The 12,987-nt window shown below is 47.5% G+C and overlaps 1 protein-coding gene across 3 annotated transcripts in view; it reads left to right on the top strand.

Moving 5' to 3' along the window:
* The window catches only part of SCNN1B (sodium channel epithelial 1 subunit beta), a 37,849-nt gene extending 32,166 nt beyond the window's left edge, over positions 1-5,683 (top strand). For 2 of the 3 annotated variants that reach the window (XM_044978810.1, XM_044978811.1), the window contains exons 11-13: positions 204-265; positions 3,747-3,822; positions 4,379-5,682. In XM_044978810.1, coding sequence (XP_044834745.1) covers positions 204-265; positions 3,747-3,822; positions 4,379-4,759 — 519 coding nt within the window. In that variant the 3' untranslated portion in view covers positions 4,760-5,682. Of the gene's footprint in view, positions 1-203; positions 266-3,746; positions 3,823-4,378 lie in introns of all 3 variants that reach the window. The other variant, XM_044978809.1, reaches the window with a different exon arrangement.
* Positions 5,684-12,987: the final 7,304 nt, after the last annotated feature.

Here is a 12,987-nt window from a genome sequence, read left to right as displayed (position 1 = left end):
ATCTGCAATTGCTATTGACTGAATCACAAATTCCTTTATGTAGTGTAACATCAATGGTTATTTAGTATGGGCAAGTGCCAGAGGTTCCAGCTTTCTGTGTACGATTTGTGGACCTTGGAGGTGGTATTTTACCTCCTCCAGAGCACATGCGGCTCAGAGAGAACATTTCCCTTTTCAGTTATGAATCAATTTTCATTTCCTAGGACTGGATTTTCCATATTTTGTCCTATGAAAGAGATCTGTCAACAAATGTGACTCTGGACAGGTGAGTAAAAACAGATCTGAGAGAAAATTACAGTGGACATGAAATCATGCCATTGTACAGAACGAGACCATGTGATTAGGTTCTGAGGGAGAAGTGGACTAGAGGCAACCGCCTGGAGCAGACCTGTGACCCTGACTCTTCCCCTGTGGGGTCTCAGTATTAGGAGCTGTTAGCCTGGGGTTATTTGCAGACTTCGGTGTTTTAAACTGAGGCAGGACAAGGAGGTTCTCTGCAACTGAAGTCCATTTGCCCAAGGGATGACTACAGATAAAGTTGCAGGTTCTGTGCTGAATTAGAGAATGAATGCGAGGCTGGCTGGCCATAAAAGGTCTGGCAAAAATGGACAGAAGTAGCACAATAATAATGCTTGCGGAGCATGAAAGTAAAACCAGCTAGCTACCAGGTTTGGTGATGTGCGAGAGACCACGTTCTGTGGCAAACAGCAGAGGAACATTAACAAGGCCTTCACGGGAGTTAGCCTAACTCCATAATAATGTGAGTCATAACATAGATTTAAGAGACTGAGGCAGAAGCAAACAGGAAATGCCGCCATGACAGAGGGTATGTCTACACTACGGGATTATTCCAATTTTACAGAAACTAGTTTTTTAAAACAGATTGTATAAAGTCGAGTGCACGCAGCCACACTAAGCACATTAATTCAGCGGTGTGTGTCCATGTACCGAGGCTAGTGTCGATTTCCAGAGCATTGCACTGTGGGTAGTTATCCTGTAGCTATCCCATAGTTCCCGCAGTCTCCCCCGCCCATTGGAATTCTGGGTTGAGATACCAATGCATAATGGTGCAAAAACAGTGTCACGGGTGATTCTGGGTAAATGTCGTCACTCAATCCTTCCTCCGTGAAAGCAACGGCAGACAATCATTTCGCACCCTTTTTCCCTGGATTGCCCTGGCAGACGCCATAGCATGGCAACCATGGAGCCTGTTTTGCCTTTTGTCACTGTCACCGTATGTGTACTGGATGCTGCTGACAGAGGCAGTACTGCAGTGCTACACAGCAGCATTCATTTGCCTTTGCAAGGTAGCAGAGACTATTACCATCCCTATTGCACCGTCTGTCATTGTAAATTGGCGATGAGATGATGGTTATCAGTCATTTTGCACCGTTTGCAATTGGAAACTGGCGATGACCGTTATCAATCATTTTGTACCGTCTACTGGTGTCATGGGTGCTCCTGGCTGGCCTCGCCGAGGTCGGCCAGGGGCACATGGACAAAAATGGGAATGACTCCCCAGGTCATTCCCTTCTTTATGTTTTGTCTAAAAATAGACTCAGTTCTGCCTAGAATATGGGGCAAGTGTACTAGAGAACCAGAGAGCACAGCCGCTCCGGGTCAGAGCCCCAGAGATCCCGCAGAAATGATGAGCTGCATGCTATTCTAAGGGGTGCCCCTGCAACAACCCCACCCGTTGCTTCCCTCCTCCCACACCCCTCCTGGGCTACCGTGGCAGTGTCCCCGCATTTGTGTGATGAAGTAATAAAGAATGCAGGAATAAGAAACTCTGACTTTTAGCGAGATAAAATGAGGGAGAGGAAGCCTCCCGCTGCTATGATAGTCCAGGCAGGACATTAAAGGGGGGGCAGGGCGAGGAGCGCAGCCTCCCACTGCTATGATAGTCCAGGCAGTACAGAATCTTTTCTTTAGACGTGAAGGGGGGGGGCTGATGGAGCTCAGTCTCCAGCTGCTATGATGAGAACGGTTACCAAGCATTTTGTACCATCTGCCGGGAATGACCAGGAGTCATTCCCATTTTTACCCAGGCGCCCCCAGCCGACCTCACCGAGGCCAGCCAGGAGCACTCACGGGATGATGAAGACGGTTTTCCACCATTTTGTACTGTCTGCCATCAGGAAAGGAAGGGGAGGGGATTCTGCTGTTCAGTGCCGCAGCACCGCGTCTACCAGCAGCATGCAGTAGACATACAGTGACATTGAAAAAAGGCGAGAAATGTTTTTTTTCCCTTTTCTTTCGGGGGGGGGGGGGAGGGTGTAAATTGACGACATACACCCTGAAACACCCGGGAAAATGTTTTTGACCCCTTCAGGCATTGGGAGCTCAGCCAAGAATGCAAATGCTTTTCGGAGACTGCGGGGACTGTGGGATAGCTGGAGTCCTCAGTACCCCCTCCCTCCCTCCATGAGCGTCCATTTGATTCTTTGGCTTTCCGTTACGCTTGTCACGCAGCACTGTGCTGTGGCCTCTGTCTATCATAGCCTGGAGATTTTTTCAAATGCTTTATCATTTCGGCTTCTGGAACGGAGCTCTGATAGAACAGATTTGCCTCCCCATACAGCGATCAGATCCAGAATCTCCCGTACGGTCCATGCTGGAGCTCTTTTTGGATTTGGGACTGCATCGCCACCCGTGCTGATCAGAGCTCCACGCTGGGCAAACAGGAAATGAAACTCAAAAGTTTGCGGGGCTTTTCCTGTCTACCTGGCCAGTGCATCCGAGTTCAGATTGCTTTCCAGAGCGGTCACAATGGTGCACTGTGGGATACCGCCCGGAGGCCAATACCGTCGAATTGCAGCCACACTAACCCTAATCCAACATGGCAATACCGATTTCAGAGCTACTTCCCTCATCGGGAAGGAGTACAGTAATCGATTTAAAGAGCCCTTTATATCGATATAAAGGGCTTCGTTGTGTGACGAGTGCAGGGTTAATTCGGTTTAACGCTGCTAAATTCGGTTTAAACGCATAGTGTAGACCAGGCCAGAGACTTGGCAGAAACAAATAAGTAAAGATGATGGCCAAAATTTTCTTACTTCAATGTTAGGCAATTCTGGAAGTGGCGAGAGCCCACGTTGGCTTCAATGGGAGAGGGGCGGCTTGGCCTCTCTGAAAAGCAGGCTCCTATTTAGGTGCTTAAATATGGATTTAGAAGCCTAACTTTACCACGTCTCTTTTAAAATGGTGTCAAATGGCTACAAAACTAAGCTCCAGCACTTTCTCATGAACAGCTCTAAAAACCACCAGAAAATGCTAACACAGGCAAAACCAAACGCCTCCCTAGCACACAGTTTATGCCCATCCCTTGACTGCCTCCAGAACAGCCATCAGGGGTTATTCAGATGTGTCAGTCAGAGGAAAGGTTGCTAATCAGCTCCCAGAAATTTGCTCCTGGCAAGTTCCCCCAAGAGTCTCAAAGCACTTCCAATACAGTCACTAGGCTGCTCTGTTTTTAATGCACCTTTGACTCCTTAAGGGATTCAATTTATAAGGTGCCTGAGAACAAGATCTCTCCCCCAGCAACCAGTCTCACCATTTCTACCTCCTCTACATGCCAGACTGTGTGTTTAACAGATTATAAATGTCACCCCTAGTGCTGCTTTGGGAAGCTTGATCCCAAATGCAAGCCCAGCCCCTCCCAGGGAGCACCAGAGTCCAGCTGGAACTATACTTGAGTAAATGCACAGGGCTAGAATTTAGTCTGAATTAATTCTTGTGTCCTACAGAAATGGGATCATCAAGCTAAATATTTACTTCCAAGAGTATAACTACAGAACCATCTCGGAATCTGCGGCTACAACCGTAAGTGCAGTATCAGGCTCCTGCCTCTAACACACGTGCCAGAGCATATTTCCGTAGCCTTTTCCAGAAGCCAAATACCTGCAGAGTTCCCACTGAAATGACTCTGCCAGTCTCAGTCTCCGAGCAGTGTCCATGCAGCTCCCCAGAGATTAATCTGAAGTATTTAGAGGTGTCTCCCTCACCTGGACTGGGTGGTAAATGCACCTGCTGTGCTGCTCAGTGTAGCTGCTGTGTGGGACTGAACTCCTCCTGGTCAGTACTACTCTCTAGAGGCTGGTTCACAATCCCTTCTTCATTCCTGCTGCTGACCCACCTCCTCCTTTATCCTTGGTTGGGGCGGGGGAAGTGATGCTTAGGAGCACCGTGAAATCTCCTTTGGGGGGAGCAGCTGCCTTCACACACCTCTGTGCCTGCAACATGAGGGCCTGAGCTAAATGTTGCAGGTGTGATCTAGGTGTGGCTAGTCACCTAGTTAAACTTCACCACCCACACCCCTACACCCACACGCTCCTGGGGCCGATGGTAGGTGGGTCCTGACCTTGTTTTCCTATTTCAGATTGTGTGGCTCCTGTCAAGCTTGGGCGGCCAGTTTGGGTTCTGGATGGGGGGCTCGGTGCTGTGCCTCATTGAATTTGGAGAAATCATCATTGACTTTCTATGGATCACCATAATTAACATCATCAGCTGGTGCAAAGGCCTGAAGCAGAAACGAGCCCGGGCCCAGTACCCAGACACACCTCCGACAGTGTCAGAGCTGGTGGAGGCACACACCAATCTTGGGTTCCAACATGAGGACACCAACATCACCCCCCGTGATGAAGTTCCTCCCCCTGGAGCACTCCCACCAGAGCCAGGCACCCCACCACCCAACTATGACTCCCTGCGTGTAGACCCACGGGCTGGCATTGACTCGGACAGCGATGCAGAGGCCAGTTAAGAAGCACAGAATATTGCACTGCACTTGGCCACCTGACCCTTGTAACTGACTCTGCACCATGCTCTGCTCGTTAGGAGAGCTGCAGAGGCTAAAAAAGCCACAAAGCTCATTTTAAAGAAATTCCACCCATAAAGCATGGGGGGGCATTGACTTTACTGTATAACATGTGCGTAATTCAATACTGCAATCTATTCCATTCTAAGACACACTACTGATTTTTTTTCTGCAAGTTCCTCCCCCACGCACACTTGTATCTAGAAAGTGCTTATTTGCATGCTGTTTCTGTGATCAATAGCTTCTCATAGAATGACTGTGATAAACGAATCGTGCTACTAGGTATACGAGTATGATACCAGAATAAAGGCTGTCGCAATGACAACAGGAAATTTATTATATGAGAGGAAAGTCACAAAGGAAAGACTGAGGCTGGCTTGCAGTAGGAAGAGATTGGGACGTCCATGGCATGAAAGTCTGACGGGCTTTGCTCTACGGGGTAGAGCTTTAGAAACTGAAAAGTACAAACTAGAGTCTGTTCTATACTAGTCTGTTTCTGCACAGCTAGCCTGCAAGTAACAGAACTGAAGTGACCCTCCCTTTTTATCTTTTTCTAAGGTCTTCTCAACTCTCAATATTTCTGCCTCCAATTAACCAGCAGTATAAACAGTGACCTACTCCAGATACAAGTTGTGTTGGCTGCTTGCTGGAGCCCGTATGCTTTTTGTTTGCACTCCTATGCTCACTGCTCTGATTTTTTGTAATTAGTTTCCTGCAGATGGGCACATTTGTTAATATATGTTAGAGGTAAACAGTTCAGATTCCAATAAAGATACAAGCACGTCTACCATGGGTGGAGTGACAGGTCACCTAACAGTATCATTCTTGGCAAAAACCACCAGCTATCATTGCTGAGTTTCCTGGTGGCAGAGCAGGTGACGTTTAGTCTTTCTAAAAAGAGACGCTGCTAGTACAGGATAGGACTAGGTCAGGTGCAGCTTTGGGCAGCTTCCCTAGGCAGCCAGCTCTGCTACTGCAACCACACTAGCCCTGCGATTCCATTTTGCAGACTGCCTCGGGGAGCAGGGTTGCTGTGATATAGTAAAATCTCCATAGGGCACTAGGTAGGTGAGCCTAGAACCTTGCTCTTATGGCTGATATGAACCACGTCTTTGCGAGGAGGGAGCAGCTCCATGCCAAGGCTGCTGTCCCACTGCCTCTCAACCATGCTGCAGATCTAGTTTATAGAAGTAGTTTTCAGAACTTCAGGAAGAAACAAGATTGTGTGGTCAAGTCATGAGAGTCCTGGGGATTATCCCCAGCTCAGCGGTTCCTGGCTGTGTGGCCATGGGTGAGTTCTCTCCCAGCCCCCTACCTGTAAAATGGGGCTAGTACATTTTCACATATCAGAGGGGTGGTGAGGCTTCATGTTGAAATCCACAGCTGAAAACTGCTATCAAAGTGCAGTGCTATTAATTGGACACAAAATTCTCAAGTCCCAGGCTAGCTGGAGACTCTTCATTCCTCCTTCACACAGCCACAGAAGTGATCATCCTCACACCCAGCAGCACAACTGATGTAACAAAATTCTAGCGAGACACACCCTAACAATCACACAATTACTAGCGCAGCAGGCCCTGGTGGCTGCAGTGCCCAGCACATTTGTGGGTCCCCATATTACACCCAGGGCTTTGCACTGGAATTTTATTGTAAGAAGTCCTTGGTTTGGAATTCTGAATACTTCCAGTGATGTTCAAAGTACTAAGCCTTGTGCGCTCTGATGATCGCTCCATACCGCTAATACACACAATGATAAGGAGCTGCATTCTGCACAGGCCTGTCTCCTCCTCCCATTCACCATTTTGGATAAAGCATTAGGCCATAGGCACCACATTGTAAACCAGGACAGACAAGTCACAAAGACCACGGAATGTCTGCCATTCTGCCCCAGGCAGGAGGAGCCCAAGGACAGCTTTGTCATTAGCTGAGGGCACAGCTCCTGAGAGCAGAAATTGAATTGGTTTTCCTTTCAATATGAAACAGGATTTAGTGTGAATTATTGTAAGTAGGATAAAGTTAGGGATAAGTGACTCATTCTCTAAAGTCCCAAGCCTGCCATGAGCTCCAGCTGGGCAGATCTCTGTTCCCACACACAGCGCAGGGGTTCAGTGCAAGCATCACCCCCCTCAGAACTGATTACAGGATGGGATTCTAAGAGAAAAGTGAATGGCTTTCTTTCCACAGCTGGGAAACGGCTCTCTCACCATTAGTGTTTCCTCGATGGAGCCACTTGCAGTCTACATTTTAAAAGTTTCTACCAGTTGGAAAGTTTTATTTCCTGCACCTACAATGGGGAACATGGGTAAAAACCAACAACAGTTTTCAAAGAAGTAGAAACTTTCTGAGTGCGCTCACTGAGAGAGGAAGAATATAACAAGTAACAACTCAACACAGCCCAGAACATTGAGGACACCTTTTTCCTCATTAAGACATACCAGCCCTGAATTTGATTAATTTACATAATAATTTGGGGCAGATTTCTAGTTTCAAAATCAATGACACCAAAGGTCTTTTACTGTATTTATAATCTCAATTTGTTAAATACTGGAGAATTCACATTACAGACCAAATCTCTAGTACATCCCTCTATTAAACCATTGCTAGAGGAGAGCTGGATATAGATGGAAATCTCTAATTTCACAGACTGCAGGGATAAATTTACTAAAAATGAATGGGAGCTACACGTTATCATCCTTTCCTGATCTTACCATTTACAGCGCCCTGAATCCTTTCCCTCCTTTTGTTAAAGAAAGTTATCTAAATTAGCCACACAATGTGTTTGTTTAAGCAAATGCCCTAAAATCTGCAGAGACTATCTACATCAAACAAAGCAACATCATGAACTAGGTTCTTAAGAATTTCAATATCTTTTTCCCTACATAAATGAACATTTACTACAGTCCTATAGCTGCAGTTCCCAGCATCACAGAAGTGAAACCGAATTCCCTTATTCTATCAACCCGTAATTTCATTTGTTGTGTTTACGCCAAAGGAAGCTTTTATTTACGAGAACAACCCTCATACCTCCCATTCATTAAATCTACGGAAAAAACAGCCTCTCAGTTATCCTTCCACACTCCCACCCTTTCCTTCTATACTAGGAATACTTATGGTTCTTCAAATCATTTTAATTATTGGTGAAAGACTGTTTCTTGGGCTACTGAGGAGGAGCAGGCTGGGGGAGTTTGGCAGATATTACCAGCAGCCCTTTCTATTGTGTTTTCATTTATGGGCTAGAGGCTGATCCTATACTCTGCGCACTAGAGAGATTTCTACAAATACAAAGAAAGAAAGAATCAGTGCCACGTATTACCAGCAGATTTGCAAACGATACAAAACCTGCATGTTGCCACTAATGCCACCTAATCAATATTTTAATCTCAAAGCGCTGGTCGCTCACTCAGGGAGACAGCGTTCATTTCGTCAGGTCTAGGGAAAAGGGGCAGGATCTAAGATGTATCCATTAGAATCTTCTAACTGTGCTAAAACCAGGAGATAACTAGATTAAGTAGTAGACTCTAATTTTCCAAATACTGGTCTAGCATTCCTGTAACTTCTATTTGCATATCTCATCTAAACACTACATACTTTAAATAATCAGCATTTCAAAAGGAAGCTTCTTTAGGTCAGTAAATGGAGCCATTCTGTCAAACTTTTGCCTTGAAAATGTGGCATTTTCGCTTTCCATACACAAGGGGAACAGCACAGCTACCTACCACACTTTACTGAGTAAAGGGCTGAGCCTGCACCTCACTTCCACAGATCAGATTCCTTACTTACTGTTGAACCAACTCAGCACCAGCCAGGACCGTACCCCAGAACTCTCACCATGCAGGGATGAGCTCACAGCAGTCAGTGAGGGAACCCACCTACCCCAGCACTCAAGAGGGGTTGAGGCACTTTAGGTCCCCAGTATCTGCAGCAGATGCTTTTAGGGTTAATAAAAGGGGAGTCTGCTGTCCTGTGCAATAAACAGACACACATATGAACCAGCTTCTCACTTAAGTTCTGCTGCTATTTCCAGTTCATGTGCTTCTTATTCACCAGTTTGTTAGTGTTTGTAGAAGACAGAAGCTAACAACAGATGGAGACTAGCCTATTCCAGACAGCCAATTATGTTATCTGCGCAGGTGGTGTTGTAAGGAAGAGATCGCCTAGCCCTGGGTACATCGAGAGCGAAACCATGAGCAAGTAAAAATAACCAGAATTAGTGACGGGGCAGATGAAATGCAGTTAGGAAACCTGCTCAGGACAGCAAGATCCAGTTCTTACAAGAGCTGTCCTAGCCCTTTACTGTTCAACTCCTCACTCCCCTCCTACCCATTAAATGGGTTACTTCCTTCCTTAGGCAGAGGATGACTCTATATTGCACCCGCCTTCAAAGAGTTTCTCTAGAGTCTGAGAGTGCTTCACTGTGCAACCCATGTGGCCGTTGCGTGAGAACTGGGTACACGAACAAACCTCTGGTTCTGGGCCAGTGCATTCTAGCACATTCGTAGTAACACAGAGCAGCTCCTCAGCCACAGACCTCCACAGCTCTGTGCAGCCGCGGGCACACATTGCTCTCCTCATTTTACAGATGAGTTAGTCTAGCCACAGAGAAGCGATTTGCTTAAGGCACCAAGCAAGACAACAGGGAGCTGAGAATAAACCCTGGTCTCCTGATTCCACCTCTGGTGACCTAGCCACTGGACAATGCCACCTCAATCACTTGCAACAGCTATTTCATAGGAGCACAACAGCTGTTCCAGCCCAGAGCCAGGGTGGATTTAGAAGCATGTGTCAAAATCTCGTTTGGCCCCACTATTGGCCCAAGCCCATGCCTTACACAGCGGCAAGGCAGAGTGCGTAACCCTGGGAGGCCAGCTGCAGAGAGAGGAGACAGAGTCTGTTCCAAATCTAGCCCTCACCAGAACAGCTGATGAATCAGGTCCCCTCCAATATAGCATCCTCTAGCTCAGGGATCGGCAACCTTTGGCACACAGCCCAGCAGGGTAAGCACCCTGGTGGGCCAGGCCAGTTTGTTTACCTGCCGCGTCCATAGGTTTGGCCGATCGCGGCTCCCACTGGCCGCAGTTCGCCGCTCCAGTCCAATGGGGGCTGCGGGAAGCCGCAGCCAGCACATTCCTGAGCCCGCGCCGCTTCCCGCAGCCCCCATTGGCCTGGAGCGGCGAATCGCGGCCAGTGGGAGCCGCCATCGGCTGAACCTGTGGACATGGCAGGTAAACAAACCAGCTCGGCCCACCAGGGGTCTTACCCTAGCAGGCCGCGAGCCAAAGGTTGCCAATCCCTGCTCTAGATCACTAAGGCCTGGTCCAGAAGGGGGCCTCTGGGCACTACTACAACAGAAACAACCAAAAGAAAATCATTGAATCACAGACTATCAGGCTTGGAAGGGACCTCAGGAGGTATCTAGTCCAACCCCCTGCTCAAAGCAGGACCAATCCCCAGACGGTGCAAAAATACACCATCATGTCTAAGATCCTGCCTAGGAGTAAACATCTGCCATGTTCTCAGACCTTTATTCCTAGCTGGGTGCCTGCAGGATTATTCACTCTGCGAACTGCAACAGCAGCTACAGCCTGGAAACAAAAGGCAAACAGGAGCCACTAAACTCCTCACTTTCAAGTTACAAAGCAGAGAAAAGATGGGAGAGGCTCAAATCGTGAGAGATTCAGCCCCTCGCAGGGTAAATTGGAACAGCATGTTCTCTGGCAGCAGGTGGAAAGTTTACAATTCTAGGCATTGCTGGTTTATAGAGGGTGTTTGACAAACTAATAAAATGAAAAATGTGCCTTAGGTACTTGAGTCAGGGTGTTTACTTACTTGGTTATTTCTCCCAAAGTGATCAATAAGAACGCAGGACGTGTAGGTTTGACTGCCCCTTGCCAGTGGGGTGTTCTGTTGGCTCAGCAAGCAGAAGAGTCTGGGCCCCATGGAAGGATACAAGCTGACCTCAGACAGTCACATACTGCCAGCAGCTAGCAGCTCAATGGCCTCAGAGAGTTTAGAATAAAAATGTGCACATCCCTGCTCTTGGGCAGGCTACAAAGAACAAACAAGTTCAGAGCTCACCAGAGATGAGATTCTCCAGTGTGCTCCAAACAGCTTCTTTGTTCCAGCTGAAAGGAGAGGCTGCACCATGAGACAAGGCCCATACCCATGCCTGATGCCCAATTCCTACTGTACAGGGAGAGCTGCTCAAGTCAACTTCACCCTTATGCAGATGTTGCCAATCAGCAAGACCTTGGGCCATTTACAACATATAGGCCCAGCAGCAAGTATGATTTGAGGCCTTATCCATTAGATGGGCCAATACTGAAGCAAATAATGAAGGGCCAATCTGCCTGAGGCGAACCTCAAAGTATGAGATTGAGAGGGCAGGAGATAGGGTCACCAAGGTTTTCAGCACTAGAATTCCCTCCTTGCTATACACCAAAGCACTTATTGATAGATTCATAGATTCTAGGACTGGAAGGGACCTCGAGAGGTCATCGAGTCCAGTCCCCTGCCCTCATGGCAGGACCAGATACTGTCTAGACCATCCCTGATAGACATTTCTCTAACCTACTCTTAAATATCTCCAGAGATGGAGATTCCACAACTTCCCTAGGCAATTTATTCCAGTGTTTAGGAAAAAGTTCCTGTCAGGAATGTCCAACCTAAACCTCCCTTGCTGCAGTTTAAGCCCATTGCTTCTTGTTCTATCCTTAGAGGCTAAGGCTGTCACGGAGTGTGGGGGAGTCAGGGCCCTGCACCCCCCACTTCCTGCGATTCACCGTGACTCTCAGCCAGCCAGCAAAACAGAAGGTTTATTAGATGACAGGACACAGTCCCAAACAGGGCTTGTAGGTACAACCAGGACCCCCCAGCCAAGTCCCTCAGGGGGGCAAGGATCTTAGACCCCAGACTTGGGGTTCCTGCCTCTTCCCAGCCAGCCCAAAACTGAAACAAAACAAAAAAAAACTCTCCAGCCGGCTCTGCTCCCCCTCCCCCTTTGTCCAGTTTCTCGGGCAAAGGTGTCGACTCCCCCCACCCCTCTTCCTGGCTCAGGTACCGTCCCTACCTAAAGTCATCCCCTGCTCTCCCATCCCCCCCATGCAGACAGTCCCAGTAAAACTAAATGACATTCCCAGGTCAATCCACCCCACTCCCTACTGCGTCACAAAGGTGAACAAGTTTTCTCCCTCTTCCTCCTGACACTCTTTTAGATACCTGAAAATTGCTCTCATGTCCCCTCTCAGTCTTCTCTTTTCCAAACTAAACAAACTCAATTCTTTCAGCCTTCCTTCGTACGTCATGTTCTCAAGGCCGTTAATCATTCTTGTTGCTCTTCTCTGGACCCTCTCCAGTTTCTCCACATCTTTCTTGATGTGCGGTACCCAGAACTGGACACGATACTCCAGTTGAGGCCTGACCAGTGCAGAGTAGAGTGGAGGAATGACTTCTCGTGTCTTGCTCACAACATACCTATTAATGCATCCCAGAATGTTTGCTTTTTTTGCAACAGCATCACACTGTTGACTCAGATTTAGCTTGTGGTCCACTATAACCCCCTAGATCCCTTTCTGACGTACTCCTTCCTAGACAGTCTCTTCCCGTTCTGTATGTGTGAAACTGATTGTTCCTTCCTAAGTGGAGCACTTTGCATTTGTCTTTGTTAAACTTCATCCTGTTTACCTCAGATCATTTCTCCAATTTGTCCAGTTCATTTTGAATTATGACCTGATCCTCCAAAGCAGTTGCAATCCCTCCCAGTTTGGCATCATCTGCAAACTTAATAAGCATACTTTCTATGCCAATATCTAAGTCGTTGATGAAGATATTGAACAGAGCCAGTCCCAAAACAGACCCCTGCAGAACCCCTCTTGTTATACCTTTCCAGCAGGATTGGGAACCATTAATAACTACTCTGAGTATGGTTATCCAGCCAGTTGCTTCGTGCCTTGCACCGTTGCGGGAGCATGCTGAGGTTTTGTTTCTGCTCTGTGACACCCCTGAATGTGTTGCCTGGTTACATAAACTGATGGGGTGTTTTCGTTGAGATGCTGAGTCAGCTCCAGGTGTATAAATGACATTATTAGTGTCTCAGCAGCCAAGGGCTGATGCAACAGCACTTCTGATCTAGCGCACCCTTCCCTGTGCAACTCCCCATGAGAACTGGCATCTCCTCT

The sequence above is a fragment of the Mauremys mutica genome, chromosome 11, assembly GCF_020497125.1.
Source record: "Mauremys mutica isolate MM-2020 ecotype Southern chromosome 11, ASM2049712v1, whole genome shotgun sequence".
NCBI lineage: Eukaryota > Metazoa > Chordata > Testudines > Geoemydidae > Mauremys > Mauremys mutica.
Note: the sequence above shows the minus strand (reverse complement) of the source record. Positions and strands in the feature narration are given on the sequence as shown.